General features: G+C 47.3%; 1 protein-coding gene across 7 annotated transcripts in view; it reads right to left on the reverse strand.

Annotated features, from left to right (window-relative positions):
* Positions 1-14150, reverse strand: part of LOC135114196 (calmodulin-binding transcription activator 1-like) — a 182597-nt gene extending 168447 nt beyond the window's left edge. For 3 of the 7 annotated variants that reach the window (XM_064029939.1, XM_064029936.1, XM_064029942.1), the window contains exon 1: positions 12401-14150. In XM_064029939.1, the coding sequence (XP_063886009.1) occupies positions 12401-12413 (13 nt within the window). In that variant the 5' untranslated portion in view covers positions 12414-14150. The remainder of the gene's footprint in view (positions 1-12400) is intronic. The other 4 variants (XM_064029937.1, XM_064029943.1, XM_064029941.1 and 1 more) reach the window with 2 other exon arrangements.
* Positions 14151-14353: the final 203 nt, after the last annotated feature.

Below are 14353 nucleotides of genomic sequence, written 5' to 3' on the forward strand. Positions count from 1 at the left end.
TTTAAGTCTTCTCCCTCCACCTTCTGCATCTCCTTACGCTCTTTTCTTTGCCTCATTGAACATATATCGAGAAGAATATATCCTGGAGCATATTATTAGGCCCCGCGGAGCACTAGAAGGCACCCGACACGCTCCCACGCCCACCTCATCCTTGCTTCCCTCCTCCCTCATTCGCACGCTCCTCCTCTTCCTCCTCCTTCACTTCCTCCTTATCCCAGCACCTCCGTCCACCTTTTACATTATTCATTATAGTTAAGTGCTGGCCACCTTCCTCCTCCTTAGGTTCCTTCCTCCTCTCTCTCTCTCTCTCTCTCTCTCTCTCTCTCTCTCTCTCTCTCTCTCTCTCTCTCTCTCTCTCTCTCTCTCTCTCGCACTGCACTTTTCCAATGCTCTCTGCACTTCTGTACGTCTTGAAAAACCTTCTAATTTCGTTTTATTTCTCAAATTCTCTTTTATTACAGCATTTCTCATTTCTCAGTTATTCTTCAGTAGCTGTATTTTCCATTCGATAATATCTATCATCGTCCATCCTCTTATTTCCCGTCTTCATCAATGTTCTTTTTCATTCTAATGCTTTTCATCACTACAATCTTCCATCTCCTCTTCCTTCCTAACCTTGATTCATTGTTATATTATGTTCCCTGTCTCTCTCTCTCTCTCTCTCTCTCTCTCTCTCTCTCTCTCTCTCTCTCTCTCTCTCTCTCTCTCTCTCTCTCTCTCTCTCTCTCTCTCTCTCTCTCTCTCTCTCTAGCACTGCACTTTTCCAATGCTCTCTGCACTTCTGTACGTCTTGAAAAACCTTCTAATTTCGTTTTATTTCTCAAATTCTCTTTTATTACAGCATTTCTCATTTCTCAGTTATTCTTCAGTAGCTGTATTTTCCATTCGATAATATCTATCATCGTCCATCCTCTTATTTCCCGTCTTCATCAATGTTCTTTTTCATTCTAATGCTTTTCATCACTACAATCTTCCATCTCCTCTTCCTTCCTAACCTTGATTCATTGTTATATTATGTTCCCTGTGTCTCTCTCTCTCTCTCTCTCTCTCTCTCTCTCTCTCTCTCTCTCTCTCTCTCTCTCTCTCTCTCTCTCTCTCTCTATCAACTTTTCTTATTCGCAAATCATTTATTCTTGCATTCTTCTTCCTTTCTGTCTTGACCTTTCTTCATTATTATTTTCGTCATTGCTCCTCATTCCGCATAACCTTTATTTCCCTTTTCTCAATATTTTCCTCATTTGCAAGTAATTTGTCCCTAAATCTTTCCTTCCTTTTATTTTTACCTTTCCTTACCTCGTTTATTATCATTCCCTTACGATCTGTTATATTTCTCCATCTTCTTTACTTTCTTTCAATATTGTTTCTCAGTTTTGTCTGTGCATTCCTCCCGTTTTCCCTTCTCGAGACCTTCCTTTCCCAACATTTTCATTCTTTAACCATCCATTCCCTTCCTCCATCAACTTTACTTTCTTTCATCAATATTCTTCTCATTTCTGTCCGTATATTCATTTTCCCTTCCTTCTCCACTTCCTCCATTCTTCCCCCTTTCCTACTTGACCTTCCTTTATTGATACTTTCCTTCCCTAACCACCCATTCCGTTCCTCCATCCCCCTCCCATACCACATTGAAAATCCCTCCTGACCTGACCCACCCTTACTCCTCCTTCCTTCCCTTCCCTTCCCTTCCTTCCTTCCTTCCGCTGGCCTACCCTAAGTTAACAAGTGGACTCTCGAGAATTTATGACAAAGGTTGAAAGAGAACAGCGCAATGCATAACCTGACCTATCCTGACCTAACTTGACCGCCACGATCCCTTGAGGTGAAGCTACGCGACGAGCTACACGGATAATGGTCAAGAAAAGGACGTAGATTGGTCAGGGGGAGTAAAAATAATGGCTGGATGTGACTGTTTCTCTTTCTCGAGTATTAGCGGAAGAAAAGGGGGAAGGGAAAGCGCAGGTAAGGAGTGAATTGAAAGGAAAGGGAAAGCAGTAAAGTAAAGTAAGAGGTTAAGTTAGTTATGATATTGTAAGAAGGAAAGGAGGAGTAGCGAGAGAGAGAGAGAGAGAGAGAGAGAGAGAGAGAGAGAGAGAGAGAGAGAGAGAGAGAGAGAGAGAGAGAGAGAGAGAGAGAGAGAGAGAGAGAGAGAGAGAGAGAGAGAGAGAGAGAGAGAGAGAGAGAGAAAGGGAAAGAATATAAGAAAAAACTCAAGACACACATGGGGAAATAGAAAACTAAACACACACACACACACACAAGAAAAATACAAAAAAAAAGGCATTACACCACCATTTCTCTCTCTCTCTCTCTCTCTCTCTCTCTCTCTCTCTCTCTCTCTCTCTCTCTCTCTCTCTCTCTCTCTCTCTCAAAACGAGGTCATAACACAGCTTGAGATGAATGCCTGGCGGAGAGAGCAGGGCGTGAGGCACTAAGAGCGACGCCAACGGTGTAAACGATAGTCAATTGTTTGCTTCGAGAGAGAGCGTTTGTTTCTCGCTGGCGAAGAAGCGGAGCGGGCGAGGCAGGGCTGGAATGGAGGAGAGAGGAGGAGGTGGAGGAGGAGGGAAGGCTGGAGCGAAGGGAATAAGGAAGGGAAACGAAGGAGGGTGGCGCTCAAGGGAACCTGGAAAAGGAGATATAAAGTAGAGGAGGAGGAGGAGGAGGAGGAGGAAAAGGAGGAAAAGGAGGAACGAACGAGGGTGGAGGCGGCGGGAAAGTTGCAGTATTGAAAAATTCCACTCCTACTTCCTTTCTACACCACCACCATCACCACTACTACTACTACTACTACTACGACAGGAACTCTTTCTACCACTACCACACTACGACCACAACCATCACCACCATTACCGTCTCCACCTCCACCATCACCCACTCCGCCTTGTCTTCCCCAATTTCGTCTTCCTTGTGGTCCTCCTTTTCCTCCATCTCTTTTCTCTCTTTCTCCTCCTCTCTCTCTCTCTCTTCCTCCTCCTCCTCCTTCCAAGTTGATCCGAAACATGAGAGAGAGGAATTTGAAACGGAAAAAATAAGTTAAATGAGAGGAAAATTACGCAGCTAAAGAAAAGAATAGCAAGGAAAAATTAGGAGAAAAAATATGGAGAATGAGGCGAAGCAGGTGAGAGGGGAGGGAGAGGGAGAGGGAGGTAAGAGAAGAGGAACGGACGGACGGAAGGGAGAGAGGAGGAGGGAAGCATGGAGGGAGAGAAGACGGAGAAGGAAAAAGGCAGGGCGTTATTATGCACAAGGCCGCCTGCTGTTGATATACGATCCTTGCACGCCCACCCGCCCTTCCCTCCCTGCCCACACCGCCCACCGCAGCCCGCCTGGCCTCCCTCCCTCCCCACCGCTGCCGCTGCTTCCCGCTCGCAACGCACTGGCCCACCGGTAACATCACACCGCTGGTACTTAAACACTACTTCGATGCCCGCCACCACCGCCACCACTACCACCACTTTTATCGCACAGTGAACGAGAATTTCGAGTACTACTACTACTACTACTACTACTACTACTTTTACTACTATTACTACTACTACCGGCCACCGCCAGCACTGAGAACACCACTTGTATTCTATAGTGAACGAGAACTACTACTACTACTGCTGCTGTTATTACTACTACTACTACTACTTATCCCGTTCACCTTAAGTTCATCTCCTACCAGGTAAATTTCCTACCTGAATACTTCACTTTTAAGATTTCCTTCAATATAATTTCCTTCACGATAGATTAAATTAGGTTAGGCTTCGTTTTCTTTTTCTTACCTTTTCTCTTTTTTTTTTTTTTCCATGAGAGAAAACTTTTACTCGAGAATCTTCGTGGTTGGAATTTATTAAGATGAAGACGGTCTGCTACTATGACTACTACCACCACCACCACCATCACCACAACAACTACTACTACTACAGTATCACATAACCCACTTAACACTCACCACTCACCCACTAAACACAAGGCAACAAACAGGAAAGTACGTACTACATCACACCCACCACCACCACCCACTTATCACCACCACCACCGATCACCACTCACCCTAGCAGAAACACGCATAAAAACCGTCTTCCCTCACCACCACCACCACAACCCTCAGAAGGATCCACGACTCTTCACAAAGGGAATAATCACCCATCATGTAAAACCGCGGCCCCAAAATGCCTCGCAACATGCATAAAAGATTTTTCGACAAGATGGTTTTCGTGTGGAGGACAAATTACGGACATTTTATCATCACAGTGGACAGCGAACACAGAACCAGAATTTCCAGAGGTTTGTCATCCAGTCCACTTGAAGACTTGAGAGTGGAGAGGAGCGGAGAGAGCGAGAGCGAGAGAGAGAGAGAGAGAGAGAGAGAGTAGCTTATCAGAAGAATCGTCTTTCTACACACTTGAATTATGTCGCGTCTCTCCTTCTGTAGCAGAATTTTCTTTTTCTTTCTTTTTTTCTCTCTTTTTTTGATGAAATGAGCTACTGTCACATTCCTCTTCTTTTCTTCTTATTTTTTTTTTCTCTCTTTCTTATCCTATTTTCTCCTTCGTGCCTTCCACTTCTCTTTCTCTTTCACATCCTCCACCTCCTCTTCCTTCTCCTTTCTCTTTCTTACCCTTAATTTTTTCTCTCGTTTTATCATTCTATTTTTCTCCTTCGTTCTTTCCACGTTTTATCTTTTATTCTTTGACCTTAACCTTTCCCTCACTTATCCTTCATTTTCTTTCTTTTTTCGCCCCTTTATTCTTCATCCTACTCTTCTCCATAACATATCATTATTTTTTTTTTCCTTCCTTAACCTAATTCTTACGTAAAGAAAAAACTCAGCCTTCTTTGCTAGAAATTTGGTATTCTTTTTTTTTTCTCACTTTTCCTCTTCACCTTGTTTTTCCGCGGGGCTGACTGGGCGGTGAGAGGGCTTATGATCTCGTGTCCTTTTTATTCCAGTGCCCGTAAGCCCAGTGCCCTTGGGAGCCGTAAGGATGATGCCCCTCACAGGAAGCCCAGGAGAAGTATTACGTAGCCCTATTTTGACTCTATATGCTCCCTTCGGTTCTTTTCGCCTATTCGCCCCCACTATCTCCCTTTCTCTTACTTGCTTGCTTGTTTAGTTTCTTTCTCTGGTCTTGCTTTTTTTTGTATTATTGTTGTTGCTGTCTTTTTTTCTGGTTGATTTTTTTTTATTGTGTTTTCCTTTGTTTCGTTTTTGTTTCCTTTGTTATTGTACGTAGATCTGTTTTTTCTGTCTTTCATATTTTTCTTCTTCTTTTTCCCGTCTTGTTCTTGTTCTTGTTCTTTAATTTCGCTACCGTTTAATTTACCCATACACTATTTTTCTTTATCTTTCGTTTCTACTCTCATGTTCACTTCCTGTTCTTCTTGTTCTTGTTCTTCTTATCTTCCTCATATTCTATTCAACTCGTTAACAACTAACTTTTCTCCCAAACACAATATTTATCATTAACTTTAGCAATATTGGCTGGCTTTTGACCTCTCTCCCTTACACTGCATCCGTTCACTTTCCTCTCTCTCTCTCTCTCTCTCTCTCTCTCTCTGTGTGTGTGTGTGTCTGTGTCTGTGTCTGGCCCTTTCCATTCCCTCCAGTCCTTCGTAGCTTTCACTCTTTTTACAGTCCTCCCATGCTCCTCATTCCTCTTCCAACCTCTCACTCCTTTTACCCTCTCTGCCACCCTTCTCCCATTCTTTATCCCCCTACATTCCCCCCTCGCTCCCCTTCCCTTTTGCTCTCACCCTCCGGCCACACAATTTGTCAGCTGGAGGAGGAGGAGGAGGAGGAGGAGGAGGAGGAGGAGGAGGAGGAGGAGGAGGAGGAGGAGGAGGACATGTTCACTGCCTGTCTCAGCCATCAAGCGAGGCCGGCATCTGATGGTTGGCTCGTCGCTTGCTCAAGAACCTCGATAGATACTGAATCTCTCTCTCTCTCTCTCTCTCTCTCTCTCTCTCTCTCTCTCTCTCTCTCTCTCTCTCTCTCTCTCTCTCTCTCTCTCTCTCTCTCTCTCCCCCTCACCCGGACCGTGTGAATTATACCCCCTGGGCGTGTAAATTATACCCCCTCCAGCCGTGGAAAACAGATCCCCCTGTCTGTGTCAAATAAACTTCTTGGTCCAAGTGAAATATGGTCCCCTGCCTTGAAAAGAATAGTCGCTGTCAGCGTCAAATGTTCTTCTTCGGACTATGTAGAATGTATTTTCTTTATCCCTCGAAAAATATGCTGGTGGTAGTGGTGGTGGTGGTAGTGGTGGTGGTGGTGGTGCTCCGTTGTGCGAGACGTAACCCGGCTGGGAGTTTAAGTTAACCCTGTGACTGCTATAGTTGTCTTTTGGGAACATTCAACGTAGTGTAGGAATGAATGAAGTTTGCATGACGTATAGAGGAGAGAGAGAATCATTAGAGGTTGATTTTTCGATTTTCTAGGATACGAAACTAAATAACATACTTTAGTACGAAATATGTCTGAAATTTCTAAAGCATTATGGCAAAAAAAGGTTCAGCACTGAAATGGTTGCAAAAAAAAAACTTAATCCTCTATTCTCTAGGCTGTAAACCGAATAAGAGACTTCAGTACAGGAAATACATGTCTGAAAATGCTAAGGGATTATGGATGAAACATGTCCAGCACCAAAAGGGTTGAGATACAGCCACCACCGCCCGTGTCTTGCGAGGGGGGAAAAATGTATCCCGCAAGCCATGGGAAATTCAGGCCTGGAGGTGCATTATGCCTCCCCCCGCCGCGCAAACTGAACTGCAGCCCCGCGAAATATGACCTCCGGCGCGAAGCTCACCTGCGGGCTGATACACCTGGATTAGTAGCAGGGCGGCACAAACTTAAAGGCCCCGAACACCAGCTTAACCTTGTACCGCCGCCACCCACACCTGGCGGGCCTCTGTATACCCCACCTGCAACACAGACATGGCTATTCCTTCTTTTCTATGTAAGACGGGGCTCTGGCCTAGGGCAACTAAAAGGAAGTAGAGAAAGAGAAAAGGTCCACTGAGGTGCCAGTCCCCAAAGAAAACGGGCAAATGGGTTTTCCAAAGTTAGAGGATGTCTTGAAACCTCCCTACTGAAAAATTCAAGTCATAGGAAAAGGGAAATACAGAAGCAGGCAAGGAGTTTCATTGTTTACCAGAAAAGTGGTTAAAGATTGAGAATACTGGTTAATTCTTGCATTAGAGAGGTGGACAGAATAGAGGTGAAACTTGAAAGTCTCCACATTACCAATATAAATCATTCAAGACTCGAATCCCAGCCATTTAATTGCAGCCTTATTTTTCTCTCACTCATTATCACCACCAGCAGTTTCACCGCCACTATCTTCATAACCACCACTACCACTACCACCACCACCACCACCACCGTCGCCGCCGCCCTACCAGCAGTGTCTCCCGCCTGCCTCACAACTCTCCGGCAGCCAGACATTACTCAGCCATCAAGGTCGAGGCTGGGCTGCGCGGGAGAGATATGAGAGTAAAAACATAAAGGAGGCTAAACGTTTTAATACAATTTATGGCCGATTCATCCAAGGTCACACTCCAGGGAGCCACGCAGCGCTGCCCGGGGGATGAGAGTCTGGATGCTGCCCCAATTGGAGATTATTACAGCAATACGGCGTTAATGCGACGAGGAATCAACCTCTCCGTCACCTGAACCTTGCGTATATATTCAGGTTAATTAAGGCTACTAAAGCAATCAGGTAATATTCCGGTGCCGGCATCGTATTTGGAAGTAAGCAGTGGAGAATCAAGTTATCTATTACCAGCCCAAATCTTGTGTGTGTATATTCAAGTTAATTAAGGTTAATAATGTAATCTGGTGATATTCTAGAGTGGGTGTTCTGTTTAAGGTCGAGGCTGAGGCTGCTTCATATGCAGTTCTGGCTAATGACAAAGTACGAACAGACGAAAATCAGAGAAGCTGCACGGCGTCGTTTAAACTTACACACTGCTGTCCCTGAGATAAAATAAGGGAAGCTGCAAGAAGTCATCAGGCCTACACGTAGCAATCACTGTATAAAACATGCATACCTATTTCCCCATTTCTACCTATCATCCTCAACCAGTAATTTGTGAATGATTTCCTTTCATTGTGCTAAGCGTTTTCCTTTATTGATGAGTCTTCTGCGCTACTAAGCTTACAAAACCAGGTGGCAGATTGTCAGTTCTTCTTACAGCAGTATTACAAGTGTATCCTTACCTAACACAGTGGCAGCGAATACAGGTTACTAACTGAACTCGAGAGCACGATTGTATGCACCTCTGTATTATGAACTTACAACGTTATGCCTCGTCTTTGCCTGGGAACGAACATGAGAGATAGAAGACATGCTTGCTTCTCACCCCTCTCTCTCTCTCTCTCTCTCTCTCTCTCTCTCTCTCTCTCTCTCTCTGACAAAACTGATAAAAAAAAGGAAAACTCGCAGCTAAAAGTCAAAGATATGGAGAAGTTTGAGTTTGTTTCTTTTTTTTCGTTTTTTTTTTTTTTCTCTCAAGCTACGTATGTCAGTTAGGCTTAAGTGAATTTGACGGAATGACGAACAGATTATTCTCTCTCTCTCTCTCCTCTCTCTCTCTCTCTCTCTCTCTCTCTCTCTCTCTCTCTCTCTCTCTCTCTCTCTCTCTCTCTAACACACGGGAACAAACGCACATGTGTTGAGTCATAATCAGGTAACTGGCGTAATGAACTGACTAATTAACTCATACTGGCAGGTAGGGAGGAGGGGGGGAAGAGAGAGAGAGAGAGAGAGAGAGAGAGAGAGAGAGAGAGAGAGAGAGGAGAGAGAGAGAGGAGAGAGAGAGAGGAGAGAGAGAGAGGAGAGAGAGAGAGAGAGAGAGAGAGAGAGACTTTTCTTCAGTATACACGATGCTAAATTGGCATTTTCCCCGTGAGAATGTCATTTTCATCTCAATTATCATTCATCACTCGAGGCGTTGCATCTGCACTACATCCTTGTGCGTGTGTGTGTGTGTGTGTGTGTGTGTGTGTGTGTGTGTGTGTGTGTGTGTGTGTGTGTGTGTGTGTGTGTGTGTGTGTGTGTGTGTGTGTGTGTGTGTGTGTATCCTTCGCATGATATTCTTATCCTCGTGAAAACAGTTACGCCCGGTGATAAATTTTACTCGAGATATCACAACAACAGGCTCGTGTTTCGTGCGAATCTTATCCATTTCAGCTAGCGCTCAAGCTGGTACGGGAGGAGGAGGAGGAGGAGGAGGAGGAGGAGGAGGAGGAGGAGGAGGAGGAGGAGGAGGAGGAGGAGGAGACCCTCAGGGCTGAAAACGTTCCGAGATGACCTTTGCCTTACACACACACACACACACACACACACACGTAACAGTAATGCCACGCCCCACTGGTTGCAGCATCACCCTGTGGGCTACTGTAACAATCAGCATTCCTTCCACATTCCAAACGACCCTCCCTATTCCTGCTTCAGCAATGCTCCACACCACCATCACCCTATCACCTCTCCTCTCCCTCCACCTTCCCACACATACTCCTGTTTCACCCCACCAGCTAAGACCGCCAGGCAACTTCCTTCCTGCACGTCCCGTCTCCGTGCACGACAAATTACGCAGTTAAAGTGCATTAGGAGCGCCGTGCCAAAGTGATAGTGGCCACGATGCGACCCTTTCCCCTCCTTCCCGCCCCGACCCCCCTTCCACATCCTTCCTGCCCTCGCTCACCCCTACTTCCCGCCCTAGCCCCCTCCCGTCCGCCAGCACACAGCCCTCACTCGCTGTTTGCTTTGTTCAGCTGCTGGCTCAAAGTTCTCTTCCACGCAGTTGGAGGAGTCCTGAGTTGAGAGGAGAAGAGTGTGTAGTGCGTATGTACCGAGGCGCCCGAGGGTACAACAGCTCGTGAGTTGCAAGACGAGTGTGGGCTTTAAAACTCACGCCACTTGTCCACATTAGCACAGGTCAACACGGCATTCTAACTTTTATTTCATCGTCTTCCTACAAAACAAGGAGGGGAAGAAGAAACAATTGCACGACGTAACAGACTGTGGCACGTTCCTCCTCTTTCACCATCCCAGTCCTTCCTTTCCCCTCCCCTTCCTCCCTATTCCTCATTCCCCTTCCCCCATCCCCCTCCCGCCCTCTCCACAGGCACAGCAGCAGCAGCAGCACCAAAGCAGCAGCAATGGCGTGGCGTGGAGTAGTCCTAACTTATGGAACGATCCGTTATGGAAGGCTACAATTATAGCAACGTTTTTTACTCATCACCAAGTTACGAGTGATGTGAAAATAAGACTCGGAAGAATATAAAAACCCAGAGAGTTATGGAGGAAGTTACAAGATAAGCTGCAATTTATGGCGCAGGAAACAGTGTGTGGATGGCGCAACGCACTCACTGGAATGCATCTTTACATTTTTGGTAACTAACGAGGCCATGACAGACGACGTAAACACTTGCACAACACACAGACACACAGACGCAACACTCCAATATCACCACGACACTTAGGAATACTTGGAAAGGACTCGTAACACCTTCAGGATACCAAGTAAACAATAAAAACAACAAGAAGATTCCATTAAGCCATTCTGGATTCAGTCCTGTCCACCCAGTTACACTCAGAACGCCCTTCAACGATAGCCAAAGATACAGACACACTACAAAAACACCTCAGACTTTCAAAGCACCCAGAAAAGTAGGTCTTCGTCAGGGTCAACTGGACATCGCTGAAACTTTGCTACCAAGATGTTAAGAAAGATTAGGACACTTGAATACAGTATCTGCATGACCTAAGAGCAGTAGGAAACTTTCACCCTCCCCAACCTTTCTTGTGTTGAGTCGAGGAAGGCAACGCAGCCTCAGCAAGACAACATAAGAGCGGGAAAACACGTCAACTTTATCGACTTTAAAGAGACGAATGAGCCACGGGCAAGAAGAGGGTAAACTTGGAAAGGGGTTGTGAAGTATTTGCAGGAGAGTGGTGTTTGTGTTGCAACTAGTGGTGGTGATAGTGGTGGTGGTGATAGTAGTAGTAGTAGTAGTAGTAGTAGTAGTAGTAGTAGTAGTAGTAGTAGTAGTAGTAGTAGTAGTAGCAGTAAGTGTTGTGATTGTGTGTGTGATTGTGTGATTGTGTGTGTGTGTGTGTGTGTGTGTGTGTGTGTGTGTGTGTGTGTGTGTGTGTGTGTGTGTGTGTGTGTGTGTGTGTGTGTGTGTGTGTGTCGACGCGCGTGCCGACATTAGCGTGTCAATACTGGCGAGCACATAAGTCACATCGAAGGTCTGTATTCCTTGCCTCGTCCCTCACTCCGGCACCTTCCTTGTGAAAATCCCAAAACCAGACAAAGAATTAAAAACACTTGTTGCCGCAGCGAAGGTAAAAGCAAGTCAGAGACAAGACGTACAAGGTTAGTGAATCTTCCTGAACAGTTGCGTCATCAAATAAACAGCCTTCACAGCCCTCACCATCACTACGTATCTTGCAGACGCGCAGGCACACAGCGCCCCACAAACCTCCCACACAGAGCCCCGCCACAACGCTTGGCCGCAGCTACGACGCCTCCGCTGCGTTGATCCTCCCCCTTCTCACACAGACAAGAATCACAGGACAATAAACCCGAGAGTTACCGACCTACACGGCCTCCTCGCCCAGCCTGAAAGTGGCCGTTGCAGACGTTACTGGAGATAGACAATTTCCTTTTCGAAAACTAGATGGCGTTCGCGTTCCAAACAGTGAACGCGAATAGTACCACGTCCCTTATTGACTTGGTAGCATCTGTGTGGATAGAATGACATGGTATAACAGCGTAAGAGAGATGCAGGGAATTCATAATATGGACATGACGTGAGAGAAAGATGAGGCAGCAAAAGATGGTAAATAAATGACTTACTCACCAGGCGATGGGAAGCGGGCGAGGCTGCACTCACTTAGCTTACGGAGGAGGCAAAAAAAGATCGTACAAGGAAAACAGCTTTGGAATGGGAGGGAAGGAGCGGGGAGGCGAGGAGCGAGACGAGGGCGGCGGAGGCTGAGGATGAGCACCCACGGAGAACTGAACAAGATAGCACCTCCGTAACTGACACTGAGACGACGGGAAGAAGGTATATGTCGCCTGGAATTGTGTTGGAAGGCGTGTCTGAAGGCCTCTCAGCTTAGTTCAGCCTGATCCCGTCGCGTCTCGCCCAGCGCCACCCCGCCCGGAGAGAAACAACAAAGCCCTCTGTTAGTGCGGACCGTAATTCACAACGCACAAAAGCGGCACGACACATCACTGGCTCGGTACTTGCACTATTACAGGGCGTGCACAGCGGCATGCGGGGAGTGGCACGGGTGAAGGAGGGAGGGAGTGCGGGGGAGGAGGAGACGGTCACAAGCGTTAGGTGGGAGGGGCAGGAGATGAGGAAGAGCCACCATGCACACAACACTGACAATCTTACATGGAGCGGCCATGGTGGTGGTGTAGGGCGGGACTACGCCACACGACAGCTTGCGGTGTGTGCCAGGCCTGCTGCCACTGCTGCTGCTGCTGCTGGCCGGCTGCTGCCTGTGGGTGCTGCACACGGATGTGCTGCTGTGGGGGCCGTACCACGCCTGCCCACCCGTGGCACGAGCCCGGAGGAGCCCAGCCCGACCACCACAGGGTTACCGGTGAAGGGCTCACGGACACACAACGAAGGGAGGAGGCGGGCAGGGGTTGAAGAAAAGACACAGAGAAGAGATCGGAAAGGCAGCAGAAACTGAAGCTAGGCCTCTGGGTTAGGCGGGGGTGGGACTAGAGGAAGGAGTTATGTGGAGGAGGAAGATGATGGGATGAGTGAGAGGTGTGAGGGAGGCAAAGGACCAGCCTGGAGCAGGGCAGCGGCACGGCCTGACCTCTACGCTGCGGCTCATCAACGTCACCTGAAGCTTCCTGAGGCGCGGCTGCCTGGCCACCTTGCTCTGCTGTGAGGGTGTGACGGGGTGGACGCGCCGTGAAAAAGTAATGAGTAACTGTACAAACTTATCGTCAATCTTAACTTGACGTCCGTACTGTGTACTTTGTCCACAAAACTTTCACCTTACATGTCAGGAGGGGTCGGTCTTCCTGCTAAGAACACACTTTGTGCAATGACCAATACTACTTCAGTATCTACAATAAGACAAATAGTGATCACACAACATTTCAATATTATGGTGTGCTTCCTGATATATCTGAACGAGTGAGTTAGTAGTTGTAAACAATTTTATTTGTGAGGGAGATTGGAGGGAGGCGCACGTCGTCGCTTTGCTAATCAATAATATATTTAACTTTGGGGCAACTTCTTGTGGACAGAAGGACGGGGAGCGGCGGGCGAACCGATGATGGTGGGGAGCCGCGGGAGAACAGGGGCGTGGGGGATGGGAGATGGGAAGGCTTGTATAAACAAGCAAGGGGCGAGGGTCAGGCTTAGGGGAGCCTAAGCCTCTCTTTGGCACTCGCCGTGGCCTCAGTCCCACCGAGACTGAGGCGAACGGGGACGCTATTCCAGCAAGTCCCCTTATCAACCTGGAGGTGAACGCTGGACAGCGACGTCCCTGAGGAGCCGACGCGCTGAATACTGCATCGAGGGAGACTCAGCAGTTGGCAATCACGTTCTTTAAGACGCAAATGACCAGAGGTTAGAATTAATCGAGGTCAGAATGATTACAAGCCCTGCAGCGATTGGTTCACGGTATGTGAGGAACAAATACTGGTAGAGGATACTCTTATAAGAATGTACTCGCCGGGAGAGTTAGTGAGGTGGCTAAAAGGAGGGCCTGGCGCCACGGACACTTGTGCCTGAAGGCTTTAGTACGTGACTGAACACGGACGTGACCGACGGACGACTCGAGGGGTGAAGAAATGTAGGGGAGTTGATGGAGGGATCAGAGGAGGGATGGCATAGGAGGGAAGTGCCAAAGGCGAGAGTTAAAGAAGAGCACAAGGCCAGAACACAGATGAACAGTGAGGAGGAGACAGAGAAGGACAGGTTAATGATGGCCTGAGAGCAAGAAATCAAGCAGACAGATGGAGGAGGCGAGAAGAGGGCACGGGAGGCCGGGAGGTCAGGGGCGGGAGGACAGCGGCAGGCAGACAGGGGCCGAGGGGACACACAGATGCAACACTGTACACGTCACCACCTAAACACCGCATTCCACAGCTACATACCTGCAAAGAGAAAGAGAAAAGACAACATAAATATGCAGCTTAAACCAGGAATGTACAAAATTGCTGAAGTGACCGTCAAAAAATGCCATTCTTTTCACCACAATTATTCACCCATAAACAAGAGGGCGCAATTTACACACACACACACACACACACACACACACACACACACACACACACACACACACCACGCGGAACGACCCGAAGTGGAGGGATAGAGAAA

This window comes from Scylla paramamosain, chromosome 27, assembly GCF_035594125.1.
Source record: "Scylla paramamosain isolate STU-SP2022 chromosome 27, ASM3559412v1, whole genome shotgun sequence".
Classification (NCBI taxonomy): Eukaryota; Metazoa; Arthropoda; class Malacostraca; order Decapoda; family Portunidae; genus Scylla; species Scylla paramamosain.